The sequence below is a fragment of the Phoenix dactylifera genome, chromosome 7, assembly GCF_009389715.1.
Source record: "Phoenix dactylifera cultivar Barhee BC4 chromosome 7, palm_55x_up_171113_PBpolish2nd_filt_p, whole genome shotgun sequence".
NCBI classification, from domain to species: Eukaryota; Viridiplantae; Streptophyta; class Magnoliopsida; order Arecales; family Arecaceae; genus Phoenix; species Phoenix dactylifera.
In genome coordinates, this window is record NC_052398.1 from 6,369,503 (window position 1) to 6,390,664 (window position 21,162).

A 21,162-nucleotide genomic window follows, 5' to 3' on the forward strand; every position below is an offset into this window, starting at 1 on the left:
TTTATAAAAAATAAGAAAATTATTTATTTTCTTGCATAACACTTTGATAAATGATAAATTAGAAAAGAAATTACGAAGCATCAGTTTTCCAGGAGATATTTGTCATCTAATTTATACTTTTATTATATTTTCCGTTTGGATTTGTAAATTTATCCTGTTCCATTTTGCATATATTTGCTCATTTCAGGAAAAAGGTAAAACCCAATCCTAGCCATGAACACATCAAATCCATAGAAGAGGGGCATTTTCGTGAATAGAAAGAATTCCGTGGGCTTTCGCGCAGCGGGGGAACCCAGATTTTAACCCAAGTAAACCGCGATGAAAGGTTAACATCCAAACCCAGCGGAGCGGAAAACTAAACGTCTTCTCGTTTATACCTTTCTCTCTCTTCTCTTTCCCACTGACGTTTCTCTCCCTCTCTCTTAAATTCAAGCATAGAACGAAAGAATTCAAAAACCCCACAACAACAGACGATTTCCCAACGAGATAGAGTGCTCGATACGTTCCTCGGTTCCTCCAGAGAACCCCTTGAAATCTCTTCCACAAGCTTTTCTTCTCCCTCCTCTGCTCTTAGTCCACGGCGATCGCCGCGCTTTCAGGTACGTGCCTCTGCTACTTCGTTTCGACTTCCGTGATCGATTCCAGGGCTCCTTTCTTCTGTTTTTGCCATCCATTTGCTCTTGAAGATACCATCTTTTCTCGATCGGATGTTGCTTCTCCCTCTGGGGAAGTTTTTTTTTTGGGAAGCCGACGATCGTTAATGGAAATCTCAGGATTGTATCCTGCTGTGATGTCGTTGTTTTTTTCTATTTCTAGGACGGTTTGAAGATTTTCCTACATTTTTTTTCCATTTTCTGATATTATATAAAAGACGAATTGGTGGAACTGTTTTCATTTGTTGAGTTTCTAATCTGGGAAATATTGGGCCTCTTTGCTTTTCTATGTATAGGAAAAGTAGGGTTGAGCCGAAGGGTTACATCGGCGTTTTTGGTACAACTCCCAATCGGAAAATGTGAATTATAAATATTTACTCTGATCTTTCTTCCTTGAAATAAAATTCCCGTGCTTCCTGTTTTCGTCATAGATTTTTCGCTTTCCTATATACTACAAAACTGACTGCAAAGGTAATGCTAGCGTAAGTCCTGAGAAAAAATAAGGGGGCTTTACTTTTAGGATTAGAGGGGAATGTGATGTGTTGATCCTATAGGCGTTTGGCTTTATAGCTGGATTTCTTCTTCAAATTTGCTGTAAATGTCCGTGGCTTGCTATATGTTGGTGATGGCTTCTATGATGTGTATCAAGAAGAGGAAGCCCTGTGATCATCACTTAAAGAGGAGGTAAACTGAACTAGAAGAGGGTACTGACCACACATGAGAGAGAATGGTTTCATATATGGCTGTGAGTTTGTCATGAATGGTGGGGCCTGGGAACTCTTGTAGCTGGTGTCATAATACAAGATAGGGGAAGCATTCTTGTGATCCCACAGGAAAAGGGTTGGGTTTGGGAGGGGGTGGGGTTGGTCGAAGGGGTAGGTTTTGTATTCACTTGAGATCGGTTGTAGTTACTTTATCCAATCGGGCCATGTGTTTGATCACCGATTCCCTTGTACAAGGTAAATATTGCCATGAGAAGAAAATGATGATCAATCACCTCAGCTCCGCATGTTGCCTGCTCAGAGATGATAGCTCTTTATTCAGAATCTCATGCCAATTAAACTCCGAAGGCTTTTGGCCAGTATATGACAGAGGTGTAAGTAGTTATTTTTTTATACTTTTATGAATATAATTGGCATACCCCATACGTTTAATGTTCTGAGATAAGATTTCTTTTTCCTTGACCATGCCAAGTTCAACCATGCCATGCGGCATAAGGTGATTAGTGTGATGTGCGGAAATAAGTGCAATACATGACGGATGGTTGAATGCTAAGTTGCCAAGCTAGCAATATGTGGGTCCATGGAACTTTTCTATGCACTAATGGGTGTCCCAAACATTTTTCTTTTGTCATATGGATGGACGCTCCCATGACATGTATCCCCATGCCAATAATTGTTAGACAATTTGGATGCATATTCAGGAGCTTCCTTTTATGCCTCTGACTTCAGTTCAGAATCTTCAGAAAAACAACCATTCTTATATTCAAAAATTTAAATCTGAACAAAAAGAATAAAAGTCAAAGATGAGGATGAAGTAAATTAGTAAAAAAATTCCCAATGCTTCTTAAAAGAGATGGAGGATGGCTATGCATGGAGGAATTGGTCATAATGGTGGTGCTAGTGCAGTAAAAATGGGAGGTAGGCTTCCTTCACTTGCATTTTACTTCTTCTGATCCCCCTCTCTTGATGAATAATGCTAGCAAAGATCATTCAACAGTTGTGGCAGTTTCCTGTTACTCCATAACTGGCACTGTACAGGGAGGTGTACATAGGACATGGGGGAGACTGCCAGATGTTGGCTGATTTTAAGGAGGAGGGTTTAGGGGATAGTTGTGTTTTTGTGTGACATGGCTGGTCGATTGTTGTATACATGAAAGAAAATGTTGTAAAATCTAATGGTGTACGTGTGAGCATGATAAGGCTGGTAGGTTTAATTGTTAGAAACTTTCTTCGTTTCCATGAAGGAGAGTGCTGGTGGGTTTGTATGTTTGTTCTTCCATTCTTTTTTCCCCCTTCCAAAAGTTAGGTTTTTTGCTAGCATATGCAGTTGTGTTCTACATGGTAGAGATCTAAATAATTCTTGTATATTATCATCGAGTCAAACTCTGTGCATGCATAGCTGGTATAGCATCTCTTATTAAGACTCCGAGGGCTCTAGAGTGATGGTAAAGGAAATTGTATTTGATTAGAATCACTGATTTTAGATGTTCTGCTCATAATTTCTTTATAACCCTAAGTAACTCTGGTTTATATTTCACACACTCTCTCCAAATACGTATAGTATATATACATGAGTGCATGCTCGTGCACATCTCTTATGCTGTTTCTTTAAATCTGTATCTGCTTGTTCTCGATCCCATAGAGCCCACTATTCTTGGTGCCCTCTTTTCTGTATGGTGCCTGTATTTTTGGATCCTGCTACCCCCTCTTACCAACATCCTGGAACAATTTCTTAACAAGTGTCAGCTCCCTCAAAATAACTTTATTTTAGGAAATTTGTTCTTATTGATTGTGATCAGCTTTTGATTTCCAAAGATAAGTACAACTAAAGAAACTATCCAGATCTTTTTAGATATTAAAGTAATTTGATTTTCTATGTCTACATGGCTTGGGGCCTTGCGTTTTAATATCTTCATGGAGTCTTCCCAAATTGATCTCTCTCTCTCTCTCTCTCTCTCAAATCGAGAACTTTCTCTCGATTCTTTTCTCGGTGGCTGACCTTCGAACTTCCAGAGTTAACACTTTTTCACTCTTAAGTCTATATTTTTACTTTGAGTCACTTTGTTCTCAATGCATCACAATCTTTTAATAGAAATTATGACATGGACCTATGTGATTTTAATTAGATTGCTTCTGGATTAAATAATGCAACATTTTATTGTAAAAAATAATAGAAAGGATGGTAATGTTACTTTTAATCCCAATCTAAATTTGCTATGCATCTAAACTACCATCTTCAACTTGAATATCAGCAGTACATATATCAGCAATTATTTTTTTTTAAATAAAATTTGCAGGTAAAATTTGTAGTCTCTAGGTAAATAGAATATTCCCCCTTCCCCACCCCCAGGGAAAAATGAACACATGAGCCAGTCCTGGCTCTGTGTACCCATTTTTTTCTGAGAAGGGTTAAACCAGGTGTTTTGTGCAATTTACAACAGTTGGGCATATTTTGGGCCAGAAGGCCTATTTTGCCCTCAGCAGTCCACCCAGAACCCAGAAGCTCCATTTGAACCGTTTTCAATTATGTTTTGGGGTACATACAGTTTTTTCCATTTAAGAATTTAACGAAACAGACACTGATAGCAATGTTGTAGGATATCTATTTATGGTACAGTATTAACCTATGCTTCCGGGGCTATCTTCTCCTAAACACATAATGGAGATCTTGGATATAGATTGGTGTGGCATAGTTAAATATTTGATGATGTATAGATTTTTGTATAATGTGTTTGCTAGATGAGAAGGCCCAGATCATTTTTACTTGTCATTCTTCGCATTCTGCCTGACTGAACCTTGTATGATTGGTTCACAACAATTACAAAAATATTAGTAAGTATATGTCAACATTTGAAAATAATTGTCATTTAAACATTCATTAATGTGCGCTATATGATATTGATGTGGATGCTACGGTATCTTATGTCATGCTGATGTAATTCTTGTATAGTTTTATAGCCTTAAAGGTTACATGTCTCATATTTTTAACTGCCCAAAAAAATGTTGATTATTAGTTTTCTCAGATATCAATTATGCCTGCTTTCCAAGGTGAGAAAATACTAGGGACGTAACTGGGTTAATTTTTCTCGTGCAGATATACGAGCTTCAGGATTTGAGATTCAAGTCTGTTTTTTCAATAAGAATCTTACTTTTATTACCTGTTATTGAGACCTCAATTTTTGGGCAATGATGGTATCTAAATCATGCGCAAACCTTTTTGATATGGGATCTGATGATGCAGTTGACTTCCATCAGACTATTAAATCACTTCCTAGGGTGATGACAGCTCCTGGTATTGTTACCGATGCAGATGGGATTACAGGCAGTGATGAGGATTCTAAAACTTCCACCTCTGTATTCCGGGATCGGAAAATAATAGTAGCAAACTTCCTTCCACTTCATTCTTCAAAGGATCAAATGAACGGAAAATGGTGCTTCATGTGGGATGAGGACTCACTTCTGCTGCAACTAAAAGATGGCTTTTCTTCTGATACCGAAGTTCTCCACGTAGGTAGTTTAAAGGTTGATGTAGATGTTAGTGAGCAAGAAGAGGTTGCTCAAAAGCTCCTCGAGGATTACAAGTGCATACCCACTTTCCTTTCTCCGGACCTCCAAAAGAAGTTCTATCATGGCTTCTGTAAGCAGCAACTGTGGCCTCTTTTCCATTACATGCTTCCCATCTGCCTTGTCAAGGGTGACCTTTTCAACCGTTCCCTTTTTCAGGCTTATGTTTCTGCCAATAAAATATTTGCAGACAAAGTTGTGGAGGTTATCAATTCAGATGATGACTGTGTATGGGTTCATGACTATCACCTCATGCTTGTCCCCACTTTCTTAAGGAGACGTCTGAATCGAGTGAGGCTTGGTTTCTTTCTCCACAGCCCATTTCCTTCCTCAGAGATCTACAGGACACTGCCAGTAAGAGATGAAATCCTTAGGGCATTGCTTAACGCTGACCTTATTGGTTTTCAGACATTTGATTATGCTCGGCATTTCCTTTCGTGTTGTAGCAGGATGTTAGGTCTGAACTATGAATCTAAGCGTGGTTATATTGGATTGGAATATTTCGGTCGTACAGTTAGCATCAGGATTCTCTCTGTGGGTGTTCACATAGGCCGTCTCCAATCTGTGTTAAATTTTCCTGATACAATTTCCAAAGTTCAAGAGATCGAGCAGAGATTCAAGGGGAAAAAATTGCTATTAGGTGTAGATGACATGGATATCTTTAAAGGCATCAGTCTGAAATTGCTAGGATTGGAGCTTTTACTGGAGAGGCATCCCAAACTAAGAGGAGAGATAGTCCTTGTACAAATTGTCAATCCTGCAAGAAGCATGGGAAAAGACGTGAAGGAAGCAAGAGAGGAAGCAATATGTATAGCTGAAAGGATCAATCTTTCCTATGGTGCTCCTGGCTATGATCCAGTTGTCCTTATTGACAACCCTTTACCTTTTTATGAAAGAATTGCCTTCTATGTGGCAGCAGAATGTTGCATTGTAAATGCTTTTAGAGATGGCATGAACTTAGTCCCCTATGAGTATATAGTCTGCAGACAGGGAACTGAGGAGATGGATAAATGTAGGGGTGTCGGTTTGGAGTTACCTCACACAAGCACACTTATTGTCTCTGAGTTTGTAGGTTGCTCTCCATCTCTTAGTGGAGCTTTCAGGGTCAACCCTTGGAGTGTTGAAGATGTGGCTGATGCTTTATATAAAGCAACTGACTTGTCAGAATCTGAGAAGCAATTGCGTCATGAAAAACATTACCGTTATGTCAGCTCCCATCATGTTGCTTATTGGGCCTGCAGCTTTGCCCAGGATCTGGAGAGAGCATGCAAGGATCACTACAATAGAAGGTGCTGGGCCATTGGATTTGGTTTAGGTTTCAGAGTTATTGCCCTTTCTCCTAGTTTTAGAAAGTTGTCCTTTAATCATATTATTTCCTCGTACAAGAAAACCCATAGGAGGGCAATATTTTTGGATTATGATGGCACCATTATGCCTGAAGCATCCATCAATAAAACTCCAAGTGCAGATATCATTTCTGTCCTGAACAACTTGTGCAGCGATCCAAACAATACTGTCTTTATCGTCAGTGGAAGGGGACGGACATCTCTTGGTGAATGGTTTGCACCTTGTGAGGCCCTTGGTATTGCTGCTGAACATGGCTATTTCATCAGGTATGTCAAGTAAACTCCTTATTTTGTCTGGCCGACCATATTATGATATCATCTTAACTGCTACATGAGCTTTTGCTTATTCTTTTCCCTTTCTAGATGGACTAAAGCCACTGAATGGGAATCTAGTTCAAATGTTGCTGACGCTTACTGGAAGAAGATCACAGAACCTGTTATGAGATTGTATACTGAGACAACGGATGGTTCCTGTGTAGAATCAAAGGAGAGTGCATTGGTATGGCATCATCAGTATGCAGATCCTGACTTTGGTTCTTGCCAAGCCAAGGAACTACTGGATCATCTTGAGAATGTGCTAGCAAATGAGCCAGTGGTTGTCAAAAGGGGTCAGCATATCGTGGAAGTTAAACCTCAGGTAGATATTTTCTGCTTTGGAACCTTTGCCACGTTGCTTTTGTTTCCTGATCTTGTCTATTGCTGTTGCCTGAAACTTGTTAGAACTAACAATAAATGATTGCATGCAGGGAGTGAGTAAAGGGCTGGTTGTGAAGAAGCTCGTGGGAACATTAGTCAATAGTGGGAAGCCACCAGATTTTGTTATGTGTGTTGGCGATGATCGATCCGATGAGGATATGTTTGAAAGCATCAATATTATGTCTTCCAGTAATCTATTTCCTGCAGTTCCTGAAGTCTTTGCATGCACAGTTGGACAAAAGCCGAGCAAGGCCAAGTATTATCTTGAAGATACTGGTGAAGTGATAAGATTACTGCAAAGCATTGCTACTGTTTCAACTCAAAAACATAAGATCACCCACAATCAAGTTTCCTTTTAAGGGCCGCATGAAGCGAATGATTAAGCCTATTTGCCCTTTGGTTACTGGTGACAACCTGTACATCTGATGGTTTACAGTTTCCCATATGCATGTCTTAGCATATTCTAGTGTTTGGAGAGTTTTATCTTTGGGGTCTTGACTCTGATCCTTTCAGCTATACCTGTCATCACATTCATATACGGGCATGCTTTTCAACAGAAGAGGTAATGACTGACTTGGATAGGATTGAAGGTGACGCCATCATTGGCAGTTTTGAAAATAGGATAAACCTTGGAGATTTTTTTTTTTTGGTGATATTTCTAGAAGTCTGAGAGGCAGGCTGACACCATTATTTTGTATAGGTATTGGCATATATAACCAATTAGACAAGCATTCAGGTTTGAATGAAATGCGTTCTAACTTTAAGAGATTTTGTTCGGTTGCTTGTATCTGTTTTAGATGCGATATATACTTTTTCTTTTTTTAATATAATCATTCTCAATATATTTTCGTCCTCTTCTGGTCAACCTTTTTAATCTGAAGATTTAAAAATCCTGCCAAATTTTGGACTGTTAAGAATGCAAGAAACTTGTGTTGCCATTCTGTGGGATACTGCAGATTGTCGGGGTCAAGGTTGTGTTGGCCTTAGTATCTCATGAGGTACAAGTGGATTAGTTACAATAAAATTGGTGCAGCTTATCATCAAGGACTCACTCAACTTCATTTGATGGTACCTGGGGTAGGAGCCAGATATGTAGTGCAAAAGATTTCATCTCTCATAGATTGATTTGGTGTTAGAGGTGTGATAACTGGGTTTTGCTGGGCAGAAAATGTATGGCTACACTCTGATGTTAATCTACAGGGCAATGTTAGCTGAAGTGGAAGGTATGTGACTCTCACCTGGCAATTGAGCAAGCCAGTCTCTTGTTTTGTACAGCAGCATTATTACTCGAATCTGTTTTGCCGGGCTGTGAATGGGTGGTGAACTACCTTTGGTTTTACAAGCAACATGTCTTCTTGTAAAAACCCTTGGGTTTTGATGCCATCAATTGCTATCTCTGAAAGCTGATAATTGTGCAGGATTTGATGCTTCAGTCCCAATGCAGGGTTGGGCAGTGCTATTTTAGATGATGTAAGCTACAATTGGAACAAATTAAGGAACATGTCTATGAGGATTGCAGCTCAGAGTGTCCAGGCTGGGCCCTCCCAATTTCCCCTTAAATGTTTTGCAGGGTCTGCTGCTTGCGATATGAATTGGCGTCCAGCGTGCTCTTTACTGTAAGATCTAGAGGTAATGCCCTTTGGACCGTTGGGCTAAAACTAAACTGATGTGATGACAAGGATTTCTAGGTTCTTTAGCATTGCTTTGTCTCCTGTTGGTTTCCTTCTTCTCTATCCCGTAGATTACGGGCATTGAAACAGTTGGTATGGAAGCCTGCTTTTAAGGGTTGGGCGAGCTAATTTATTCAGTGATAAGTTTTTTTCTAATTGGCTGGTTGACATCTGGGGAAATTGGATACGGTCGTTTTATCTCCAGACAATTGAATATCTGTGAAGTAGATTATTATCTATCTGTATATAACATAAGAGGATTTCTGTTTGGATGCTTGAAGATCTTATTGGCTCGATAGATCTCCCAACAAGGAATTTCATGACGTGTGTGGTATTGTTTAAAAGAACTTCTCTGTTTTTTTTTTTGTGAAATTGCAGAAGTATTGCCTGAAAAGATAAAGTAGTTCATAGTATTACATGAAAAATGAAAAAAATGAAACCAGCTGCTGGCTTCTTCTCCACTTTTTGTAAAGAAAACATAACATCTAGAGGAGAGTAATTATAGAATCCGCTAGAGGGATGATTTATCTTTCCTAGAAACAGAGAGATCGCAGGTCCTTAATAGGTTTGCAGTCCATAGCTCGTGGAGGAAGCAGAGAGGAAAATAACTTTCAAGAATAATTAAAAAAGAGTACCAACCAAATAATAAAACAACACGTTCCAGTTAAAAAAGACAAAACTAAAGCATCACAGCGACCGTAGTGGAAGCGAGTTGCTTGCTGTGCAACCGGAAATTTACACGGAATGTTGTATTCGGTCCAAGGAGCATCACCATTTGGTTAAAAAGGATTAGTCCTAAGAACGTTGAACTGGAAATTCTTTTCCTATCAATCTCATGTTGTATTGTCCAACCGTGCATGCCCCTGTGCACTTGGAAGCCAGAACATAATCTGAATCCCCAGAATCTGAACTCTTAGTGGACCTGGGTTTTAGATTCTGGTCTAATTACCATCATGTAGGGTAGGGGCTTATCATGGCTCCAGTCAAGAATGATCCAGGTCAAGTTGGGTTTGGGTTAGGTTGAGTTGTAGCTATCGGAAAAAAAACTCTCAACCAGAACCCAACTCGTCTATTGAATGGGTTAAAATTAAATACAACATGTGTATTAAACAGGTAATACGATCTGACACGTATAACTCATTTAGCAAACAGATGAAGTTGGGTTGGGCTTGTGATGGCTTGTTAAATTAGAGTATGTAAAATAGATTTCTAATGGATTAATGCTTGAATGTGTATTATAAAAAAAAAGGGGTATAATCATATCAATCCAATTCAATTATCAAATGAATTAGGTTAATTGGATCAGAACTCTAAACTTGAATTCAGCTCATTAGGGACCTGTTTGGATGCCAAAAAATCATGTAGGCGGGATAAGATCCTTGTTCCAAAGTGTCTCTACGTTGAAAACATGGTGGTCAATCACTATTTCTAGAGATAAAGATAAATCACATGAAAAATAAAATCTACTATTCTTGAAAAAAGCTGGGATTACATAGGATCCTCCTCCTCCTCAGATTCCTCGAGCCATCACATAGGATCCTCGCCGGATAAGATCTCCTAGCATTCAAACAGTCACTAAATGAATAAATTAATCGTGTCAGCTTGTTTACCATACAAATCCGAATATTTCAAATTTAGACTCGCTTCTTTTGATTTGGTTATTTGTTGAATTGATGGATAAGATCATGGATTACGACCCCTAGCTTTATTTACATCATACTAGGGATTAAAATAATCCAAATGACCCCAAGATTGCACCTTCTCTTTTGCAAATATCCGAATGGTTTTCTTCTCCAGCACCGAAGATGAGGATCTTTCCGTCCGTATTGGAGAGTTAATCCATTCAATATAGCTGCTTGTGCACAGGAGTACCACATGAACCCGACACAATTAATGAAAAAGAAACCCAAAACATTTTTTAAAAAGAAAAACAAAAAGTTGTGCTGGTCCAGCTTCCATCCCTTTGCTTCCTCCTTTATTTGAAAGACTATAGGCATATAAATTAGCAACTTTTTGGCAAGGGTCCACCAATTCCCAGCACACAGGTTAGCGAGGTCCAATTAGGCATACTATAACATTAAATTAATTCAAGTGAACTCACTATGATGCATTTGCAGTACAACTCAGCAATAATCCAAGCCAAGTATAGCCAATCTATAGTGAACTATGCATTGCCTCCCTTTGCCTAGCCAACATTTTTTCTGAATTTTTGTGTAAAAAAATGGGAAAAAATATCTGTTTGTGCCACTCAAGCTAACTTAGGTTCCATGCAAAAGAAAAGGAGGAAAAAAAAAGCGCACTAAATTATACTTTGAAGCAATATGGTACATAGAAGATTCGTACTAGAAGTATATCACGAATTATAGTTACATACAAAAGCAATATGTCACTACTGCTCTGCAAGGAGAAATTATATTCTACACGGCTGCACCACAGGCTACCAATCATGGCCGCTTGCTTCTATGGCAGTGCATCGAGACGAGCACTCTTTGAATAAAGCTTACGAGAACGAGCAGTGCCCAACATGACCCAGCACATGCTGTTCCTGGACCGCATTGGTACATTAATCAGATATACAAGTATTACCAAGATCCAAAAAAACTTTACTCTATTGGGTCCCAACATCTAACCTTGCTAATGTATGCCCCATTTTAATCAACCTAAAGACCACGTTTTAATCAATCTAAAGGCCTGCCTAGTTGTCCATAATTGGATCTGAACTCAGATAGCTTCCGCTTAGGAGGAGCCCAAGCCACTACCGAAGTAGGTCCTGCTCAGCCCATTTACACCACCAAATGACCCCAAAGCTAATTCCATAGGCAGCCATGGAAACGCTGGGTTAGAATGGCTCCCAGTTGAGTCACATACTCTTAGGCTCTTTTCTAAATTTTGAAAATAAATTCTAAAACTAGAATAAATATAAAACTTCTTTCGCAATGAACCAACAACCGAAAAAAACATCATTTCAAGTAAGCTAAGAAAATTCTGAACGAAAATTTCACTTGATTTTCATTTTTTATGAAAACATTTCATTTTTTTCTCCAAAAATATCTCTAGGTTTTAGAGGCCATCTCATGTTAAATTGCCTTTGGGACGCGCGCGGAGTCCCACAAGCATGCAGGACTCCACGGCTTTTCCATTGTAGATATGGTAGGATATGTGCATGGGCATGTAAATTTGCATGGATTTGAGGATGAACCATAACATTTCTATAAAATTTAAAATATTGTTTTTTGTGTGCATAAATCATACCTTTTTCTGCAAAATAAAGATTTTTTTTCTTCCACAAAATACCCGTAATCTAAATGTATTAGGTTTCCCTACCAGCAACTAAAGTTGTATATAAATTGATTATGTCTTTAATGAGAAAAACCAAGTTTTAAAATAAGAACTACTATAACAATTCAAAGCAAGGTTTAACTAACAGCTATTATAACAAATTCAAGGGGGTTCATTATAATGAAAATAACAACCATTATTTAATGTATGCAATGTTTGCTTGAATAAATTTATGCTTTTAAAATATGAATCATTAGAGAAATTAACTTTTGTTCAATAACAGGTGATTGGCACAAGACATATCATCTTTCTATTTTTTGATAAATATCATTTTATTTCTGAATTATCATGATTGAAAAATGTATAGACAAATAGCAGCCACTAAATCATCATAATGTTCAGAAATGATTTATATAACATACCATTATTAACTATGGAGACCTAAACGAATAAAAATCCTCTTGTGTGTGCATAAGAGAAAATCATATGAAGCAGACTTCCTTCTTTTTTGCTACTGTCTCCTACAAGCATGTTTGGGTTTGTTATAAACAGATCTAGGTCATAAAACGGTCAACCTATTTAAACTTGTTTATTAAATAGGTAGGATTTAGATTTAAACCTTTATTCCGTTTAACTTATTTAATAACTGGGTCGGGTTGACTTATTTAACTGTTTAAAATCTATTTAACCTATTTGAAATATGCTTAACATGTTTCCGATCTGTTTAACCCGATCCACTTAATCTGTTTAAATCCATTTAATCGATTAAAAATCCGTCTAACCCGTTTAATCTATTTTGACATATTTAATAGATGGGTTACGTGGATCGGATTGAGGTTACCGGCTTAATAAGCAGGTCGGGCTCGGATATAAAATTTTGATTAGTTTAATAAATAGATCGAATTGGGCTGATAAATTTTGGACCTTACGCACATCCGATTTAATTGGTATCCAACCTGGCTGCCACCCGGGCTCGCGAGCTGCATCAACACGGCACTGCTCGTTGGGCCCCGGGCTGATGCAGCCCAAGGGGAGAGCGCCCCAATCGCGCGCGGCCATTGGGGATCCGGACTAAGCCCAGCAGGCGGGAGATATTTCATCTCCACTCGGGCCACTCGCTGCCGGCACTTCAACCGAGGCTCCTTCCTGGCCCTCCATCTCACCTGGTGGAGAACACTCCGCTGTGGGCCACTGGTGGGCCGTAGGCCAGTTATCCCTACACCTCCTCCCACCGAGCTATTCGTTTATCATGGTGACCAGTCTTAACCCCACACCTCCAACCAAATTTTTATCTGTGGTAACTTAAATTTTACAATAATCATAATGAAGTTTGTTTAACAATAGTTCTATATAACACAGATAAAGCCGGAACGTGGTACGATACCATAATTTATAAAAGCCTATATATATATATATAAATCACTAACGGCTAACTAGCATTAAAACATTAAATTTAATTAAAGTGTCAGTTAGCCTAGAGGTCGAGCGGATTAACACACTAAAGACACTTAGCTCCGAGCATCTGGTCCTAGTGGAAGGACAGAAGCAAAGAAGCTGGACGCATGGCCATCCCTCCCTCCATTGCCGACACCAAAACAAAAACCACATGCATTGCAGCTTGTGGAGAAAGAGAAAAAGAAGGCCTTCAGGAATATATCTACAGCAACCCACAGGAAAGAACGAAGAAAGAATGGCGGATACCGAAAGAAACCAAGAGAGAGAAGCGCAAAAGCAACAGAGCCCCCACCTTGAAACTTGTGACAACAAGTAGCCAAATGGTAGATAATATCGAAGAAAAAGATAAATTAATTAAAGTATAGAAGAAATTGCACCCATTCCTCTGCACTAAGCTGCTTTAGGCTGCTAATTTTGCAACAGTCTTCTAAACTAAATCATTTGATTAAACTATATAACCCCCTCCTCAAGCTCTCTTGATGCGCTCTCTCTCTATCCCTAAAATATTACATCGAGAGAGAGAGAGAGAGAGAGAGAGAGAGAGAGAGGAGGGGAAGCAAGAACTGCGTGAGCCAAGCTCGGCTCTACTCTCTCTCTTGTCTCTTTCACTTTGCCTTTCCCCTTGGGCGGGTCCACTAAGAAGTGCCACAAGAATAAGAAGAAAAAAAGAAACTAAGGACAAAGGTGACAGATTTGATGAGCTTGCTCTTCCTCTTCTTGCTTCCCATCATCATAAGGGCCCTCTCAAAGGACTTCGCTCAGATGGCTTGCACCCTCTGAGCTCTCTCTACTCCTCTTTGATTCCCCTTTTTTGTAGTCATTAGTCCTCTGGAGAGCAGGAGGAGGGAATGGAAGAGAAGAAGAGAGGAATTGCCGTGCTCTTTCTCCTGGTGGTTTTTCTCGATGGGTCTTCCCCTGTTTCGGCTGCTTCTCCAGCAAGTGAGGATCCCTGTTTCACCCGCCATCCTTGTTCTTGCTCTGTTTTCGGCCACATTTTTTTTCTCTCTCAAATCCTCGTTTGCTTCTTTTGCAGAGATGGTGAGTGGGGTTATCTCCAATGCGGCGTCTGCTCTCTTGAAGCGGCTGTGGTCGCTTAAGTCCACCACCAGAACTGGTATGCTTCTTTGATTTCTTGGAGTTCTTTTTCGTTTTTCGCTTTCTTTGATGCAGTGTGAGGGTTGGGGTTGATTTGGTCGGATCATTCAGCGATTGCTGTCCGCCCGACGATGAAGTTCGAGAGTGGCTACACCGTCGAGACGGTGTTCGACGGGAGCAAGCTTGGGATCGAGCCCTACTCTGTGGAGGTGACCCAGACTGGGGAGCTTCTTGTTCTCGATTCTGTGAACAGTAATATCTACAGGATTTCATTGCCGCTGTCAAGATGTGAGTGGGTCTCAAATCGTCTTGAATGCTGTCCTGATCTGTGTGATTTCGGTTGGAGTGTTTGTTATATTGGGGAATTTTGGTCCTGAACGCAGTCTTTTTAGCTTAATGTAGTGATGTTGATTTGTTGGTGACGTTTGGAGTCAACATGGCGTCATTCTGTCTTCTAGTGGCATGTAATATGTTTCTGAGAAAACCCCATTGGATTTGGCTGAGATTTTCCAGTCCTTTTTTGTTATTTTTCCCCCTTTGCCGTATGCTTTTTTCCCCCCCTCTATGGATCTTAATTCCAATTTAACGCCCGAAATGACCTAATAAAATGCTTCAATCTCACTTTCTCATTGTATTCTACTTAAGTTTGTTATTAGAAATTCAAAAATTTCAGAGATAGTTGCTTTTTTTTTTCCCATTGTTCATTTTTTAAATGGTCTATCTTTTCATCTGCTGAATGGTCAAGATTGTAAGTATGTTATCTGTTGTTTATGTTTCCTTTTTCATTGAATTTTTTTTTCTCACGCACTTCTGGATGCATTTTATGGTTTTTCATCTTCTGTAGCTAATAATGTGGATTTTCCTTTTCTGATAGGCCCTCTGTTGTTTATTTTTTTTTGACTATTTCAAAGCTCAAATTGGATGACATGTAATGATACATAGTGTTGCAATGAACATTGTCTACCTACTGAGCTATGGGTTGGAACCTCGGTCAAATTAAACATCTTCAAATAAATGTTTTTATCTTAAAACTTTTCTTCGAATATGGTGCTTCTTAATGTATAGTTTTATGCTGGAAAGAAGTCCCTCTGAGTTTCACATTCTTGTTTGACTCCAATTCTTTCTCAAGTTTCTAACTTCTTGATTTTTTTTTTTTTTTTTATGATTTCTCGTTTACAAGTTTCTGTTGTGACCCTACTAATTTCCTGTTTAATAATTTGGGGAACCGCAGACAGCAGGCCAAAACTTGTTGCTGGTTCACCGGAAGGGTATGCTGGTCATGTTGATGGGAAGCCACGAGAAGCAAAGATGAACCATCCAATGGGATTTACAGTGGATTATAGAGGGAATATATATGTTGCAGACACCATGAACATGGCAATCAGGAAAATTAGTGATGCAGGTGGGTTGAAGCACTTGAAAGTTAAATTATGTATGCAAGGTACGCCATTTTAGTACCGGACTTTGTACTAGTGCCACACTATCACTATATCCGGATGGTACGGTATGAAGCTGGTTCGGCGTACCGAGTGTCGGTACATGCTCCATACCATATACCAGTATCAAACCAATATAGTACGGTACGTTCCGTACTGTCCAGTTCAGTCCAGCATGGCGAACCTTGCATGTACCATTACAATTGTTTTTAGTTTTTACAGCTTCCATTTTCTTTTTTGTTCCTAAAATCCAGCTTGTATTATGAGTTATGAATATCTGTAAGTATGCATTCATTTGCTGCTTCTATCTTCTAAAAAAAAACAATCTCAAGCTAAAAGTGTTGATTAGCTAACAGCTTTATCCATAGCTTTACCATTATAGGTTTTGGTTCAGGCATAGAGTGGGCATGAGGCTTGGAATAAGCCTTATGCTTGCCAAGCAGTATTTGGGAAGGAGGCATAACCAAGGAATCATTATGCCGGTCAAACTTGCTTATGACTCATAACTTTTCCAAGAGAGAGCTATCATAAGCTATTCATTGGCACAAAGGCACCTTTTATGCCTACTTTTTACTTTTTATGGATGCAAAATCATCATTCAAAAGTTGTTCTAGAAAGGTGCCTTTGGCTATTCAAAAGTGGAGCCAAAAAAAAAATGGCACAATTCATGTCATAACTATTCTCATAGGCATGACTTTTACTATTCCTGTTTTTCCTATTCTCCAACAAAATGCAGCCTATGTTTCTGTATCTATGGGATATTCCCCATTTATTAGGGTAAGATAGTTGCACAAGTACACCTTGCTGCATGCTAGCACTAACAGCTGTGCTAATATAAGGGAGTTTGGGTATGCGTGCACATGCATATCACCAACAGGGAACCCCTTTTGAGAAATTCTATTGATTTATCTTGTTAGCAACTCTGTGACCTGTCTAGTGATCTGTCGTAATCACATTAGGTATTCTTAACATTCTTCTCAAATGAGAGAGTTGGGGTTAATAAAAATGCTTGCCCAGCATATGGAATAGGGCATGGTATGTACACTGTAGTGCCTTACCAGCACACACGTTAGCATGGGATCGGCTGTGTGATAATGGCATGCAGCCATGCCAGTGCATGTCAAGTATGCCGAGAAATGGCAAGGTATGATGTGGTACATAGTACATACCATGGCAATGCTAGGCTGGCATGCTATAGTTATACGATATCTTGATTCTTGATGTTGAGACATAGCATTATAGAATCAAACTACACCGAACCAATTTTCTCTTCGTATGTTATGGATAGAATTGAAAAGGCTCCTCCTGAGAGGCATCCTTTGCTATAACGATAGAGGATTATGCAGATAATTCATTAAGGAGAGCTTGTTTTCACTCAACTTATCATGAAAGGACCAAAAGATTCCAAATAAGATTACCTGATTTGAAGCACTGAGGGAATCATAAACTTGTGCATAAGAACCATAATCCTTTCTAAATCAGGCTCTTTTGTGATCAACTGTCTTATAAAATTCTAAAAAAGGGTTGGGAGACTAATTTGAAAAATAAGCATGTAGCATAGATAATGAATTACGTAACATGTATGATTGGGCAAACGTAAGGCCGGTCTTATCTCATTTTTCTGTGTTTTTTTTTTCGTATTGCTTATTGTGGACTTCCTGAATTGCAAATGCTACTAACTCATATTAAAGAATAAGATTGGCTCACTATATGAGGCGAACAAGTAGATGCTTTGCCTCGATATATTCTCCTAGGATAACTAAGATTCTAGTTTGATACATTAGTTTAAGCTCAACGGATTCCACCATGGTATTAATGGACAGAGACACACTTTAGCAAGTCACCAATAGAACAAAGCATGGTGGCCATAAGGGGAAATCACCCATGCAGCATTTAGCAGCATCAAGTAAAATTAAGATGTACAGGAAGTTATAAGAGACAGAGAAGTGGCTCTGACTTTCCATCAAAATTCTTGATAATAAAGAGGGCAAATTAGCTGACCAAATTGTGATAGTGGTGACAATATTCACATGGATATGTGCTAAACGGGGGAAGTACAAAGTTTTAAGAGCAATCTTCTAAGATGACCTAGTGAAAGGGTATGGTGGATTTAGTTTGAAATTACAGTCTGTACATATATACATGTATGAATGGAGAAATTTACATTTTTGCAGATTTGGCCTCAGATAGGAAGTAATTGAAGTAGGTTCCATGAAGCTGAACTAAAACAATGGGATAAAGTTTGCATATATTTATGTTTATCATAAACACTTAAGATTTGCAATTACAGTGTGGTTGTTGAAAATGTATTGACTGGTTCCCATGGTCTGTCGTACCGTACTAAGGTCATTTGGATATTGTTGTGATGACATTTGCAAGATCTCTATCAAGAAAATTCATTTGCAAGATTTTTGTTGTTTTCCCTCGGTCTTATAAAAACCATAAGAAGTTTCACAGCTAGGATGAAGTTTAGTGCTTGTACTTTGCCATGACTGACATTTCATACGATCAACTCCTTTTGAATGTACCATTGCTTTGTTTTTATGTATACATGCATGCTCGCTCGCATGTCTATGTCTGTTTGATATGGGTACCTGAATCACATTACATGCACATAATGCATTGAAATACAGCATGCTTTTAAATCAAGGCGACCTGGTATTTCAAGTTTTTCTTTAATAGGCGTGTCCATTTTCTTGATATTCAAGTACTCATTAAGGTGCATGTATTATTCATCTAGTCCTTTTTTTTATTTTTCTATGTTATAATAATTTTGTTTGGTAAATGGTACTACGTGCTTCCATTCACTTCATTGAAACTATTTCCTAAATTGAACATCACTTGGTTTCTAGCAATCAAAAAAATCACATTCTAACTATGGGTTGTATTTTCGTTATCGTTAGGTGTTACAACCATTGCCGGGGGCAAGTGGAATAGAGGAGGGCATATTGATGGGCCAAGTGAAGATGCAAAATTTTCTACTGATTTTGAAGTGGTCTATGTTGGTAGTAGCTGCTCTCTTCTGGTCATAGACAGGGGAAACCAGGCAATTCGGGAGATACAGCTCAATTTTGATGACTGTGCCTACCAATATGAAACTGGCTTTCCTCTAGGTACATGATATGATCATATTATCGGTTTTTTTTTTATTTTTGTTCTACTTTCTTCAGAGTATAGAAAGTTCAGTAAATATAATAGCTGCCACATCCATGAGACCTTGATACATCGAGCTCTAGCATGCAGACTTCTGAGCCTTCTATTTATTTACTTATTATTTTGTTTACTAAACTGGATCTTGAATACTAGATCTGAATTTCCATTGCAGGAATTGCTGTCCTTCTCGCTGCTGGTTTCTTTGGTTACATGCTTGCCTTGCTTCAACGTCAAGTAGGAGCTATTGTCTCTTCCAAACATGTGAGTACATGATAATGATTCACCCTGTACTGGGAAAGACTATTTGATACAAAACTTAGAGTAAATCTGTGTAGTTAGTCTTTCTAATAGGAAAAACTACATAGTTATTTAAAGCCAAAGCCAGTACCTTCCTTGCAGCCAGTTTGCTTCATCTTGAAAACAGCCCAATCTTGACTAAAGCAAAGACCTACCTATTGGACCACATAACATTAATTATCGACTCTACTGCTGTTTTTTCATGATGGTTTTCAAATACTGAGCTAAACAAATGTTTGCAGTAAAAAAGAATTCTCAACATAAAACTGTTCAAATTCTCAATTTTGTTCTTTTTCTTGTTGCTTCCTTCTTGTTATTCCCCTTGTTCATATTTATTTGCAATATTCCTGTGGGCTGTTTTGCTGAAAATATCTATTATACATATTTCCATGGGAAACTTATCATGGAAAATGAAATGTAAAACATTGTTCAGAGCTATACTTGTATGTTGAAGAGTGGTTGTATGATTGACCTTTGCGTAACTGATAGAATATAATCAAAGACAGCTTGGGAGCCATCTTATATGCTTAAACCAAAGAAGGTGATTCATTTAATGTTCTCTTGGGCAAGCTAGTCCTGGAACTTTCAACAATCTTGTGGTTATTTTCTAAATGTCCATCTCAATTTCTAGTGAGGTGGCGGATCACTCATTCTGGATCAATAATACTAGGCTAAAACACCTCATTTTGGTCTCAATTTATCTATTACCAAGTCTTTTTGCTGTTCCTGCAATAGTTTTTGTCTTGCTGAAAGTATGATTTATCTTCCAGGAACCTCAAATGCCTATGAAGAAAGCAATGATGCCTCCATACCAGAAGCCATTTAAACCATCAGTCAGGTCACCACTGATCCCACCTGAGGACGAATCAGAGAAGCAAGAAGATGCGGAAGAAGGCCTCTTCACCTCAGTTGGAAAGCTCTTCTCTGGAGCCAGGTCATCTATAACATTGATCTTTGGTGCAATGTTCTCGATTTTCAGAAGAAAAAAACCAGCGAACCGATATCAAGAGCAGCAGCAGCAGCAGTGGAGGCCAAACAGTTGGCCGGTGCAGGAGAGCTTTGTGATCCGAGGTGAAGATGAGCCGCCTCCACCAGTGGAGACAAGGACACCCACCCCACGTAAGACCTATGCCTTCATGTCAAAAGAACCAGAAAAGCTCCACCACATCCGGCAGGGAAGAGCTTATTTTAGCGGCTGGGATGGGGAGCTCCAAAAACAGCAGCAGATGCAGCACCAGCAGCACCTCCAACAGCACAGGCAATACTCTTTGGGCCCACAAACTTACTATGAGCAGAGCTGTGAAACAACCAATGAAATTGTGTTTGGAGCTGTCCAGGAGTCAGATAGCAAGCGCAGGACGGTGGAGATTAAGTCTCTGAATTATGGGGATTCTATCTATGATCAGTCTGGCATGCACTGCCGGAATAATTACATGGGTTACAGCAATTACTATTAGATGTTTTAGAGACTCTTTTCCCCTTCTCTTCTTTACATGGTAAATTTTCTCTACCTGTGGGATCATTGGTCTTGCCTACCATATTTCATTTCTATAAAAGTGCATAGGACTAAGATTTGTGTAATGAATGGTCAAATGGAAGTTAGGAAGAACTTTATGCTGTGGTTGTTAAGGGAACTAAAGTCCTTAATATATCTTGTCTATATTCGTTGTTCAAGACTCCTCTCTTTCTAATCATATTAGTTGTACTTTGGGTTCTGTCTCTATGATTTGCACAAATTGTTGACAATTGTCAATATCTATGCAATCTCCGTTATTAAATTTTGATATACATGATTG

At 38.9% G+C, this 21,162-nt stretch overlaps 2 protein-coding genes across 3 annotated transcripts; both read left to right on the forward strand.

The window, feature by feature from the left end:
- Positions 1–339: 339 nt before the first annotated feature.
- On the forward strand, positions 340–7,739 carry LOC103710051 (probable alpha,alpha-trehalose-phosphate synthase [UDP-forming] 9). Of its 2 annotated transcripts, XM_008795635.4 has the most exons (4): positions 340–599; positions 4,470–6,552; positions 6,649–6,922; positions 7,032–7,739. In XM_008795635.4, the coding sequence occupies exons 2-4, from the start codon at positions 4,562–4,564 to the stop codon at positions 7,338–7,340; spliced, it is 2,574 nt and encodes an 857-aa protein (XP_008793857.2). In that variant the 5' UTR covers positions 340–599; positions 4,470–4,561; the 3' UTR covers positions 7,341–7,739. The 2 variants fall into 2 exon arrangements, with proteins under 2 accessions (XP_008793857.2, XP_038984038.1); XM_039128110.1 differs by lacking the exon at positions 340–599 and having other exon boundaries at positions 3,452–6,552.
- Positions 7,740–13,940: 6,201 nt separating this feature from the next.
- Positions 13,941–21,086, forward strand: LOC103710050. Its single transcript, XM_026805793.2, has 7 exons — positions 13,941–14,324; positions 14,419–14,499; positions 14,592–14,768; positions 15,712–15,882; positions 18,820–19,029; positions 19,242–19,330; positions 20,137–21,086. The coding sequence occupies exons 1-7, from the start codon at positions 14,234–14,236 to the stop codon at positions 20,821–20,823; spliced, it is 1,506 nt and encodes a 501-aa protein (XP_026661594.1). The 5' UTR covers positions 13,941–14,233; the 3' UTR covers positions 20,824–21,086.
- The last annotated feature ends 76 nt before the right edge of the window (positions 21,087–21,162 follow it).

Coding starts and splice junctions, on each gene's coding strand:
- LOC103710051 (XM_008795635.4), top strand. CDS start 4,562: ATGATGGTATCTAAATCATGCGCAAACCTTTTTGATATGGGATCTGAT. Junction 6,553..6,648: donor GAACATGGCTATTTCATCAG/GTATGTCAAGTA, acceptor TTCCCTTTCTAG/ATGGACTAAAGCCACTGAAT. Junction 6,923..7,031: donor TCGTGGAAGTTAAACCTCAG/GTAGATATTTTC, acceptor GATTGCATGCAG/GGAGTGAGTAAAGGGCTGGT.
- LOC103710050 (XM_026805793.2), top strand. CDS start 14,234: ATGGAAGAGAAGAAGAGAGGAATTGCCGTGCTCTTTCTCCTGGTGGTT. Junction 14,769..15,711: donor TTCATTGCCGCTGTCAAGAT/GTGAGTGGGTCT, acceptor GGGGAACCGCAG/ACAGCAGGCCAAAACTTGTT. Junction 19,030..19,241: donor TGAAACTGGCTTTCCTCTAG/GTACATGATATG, acceptor TTTCCATTGCAG/GAATTGCTGTCCTTCTCGCT.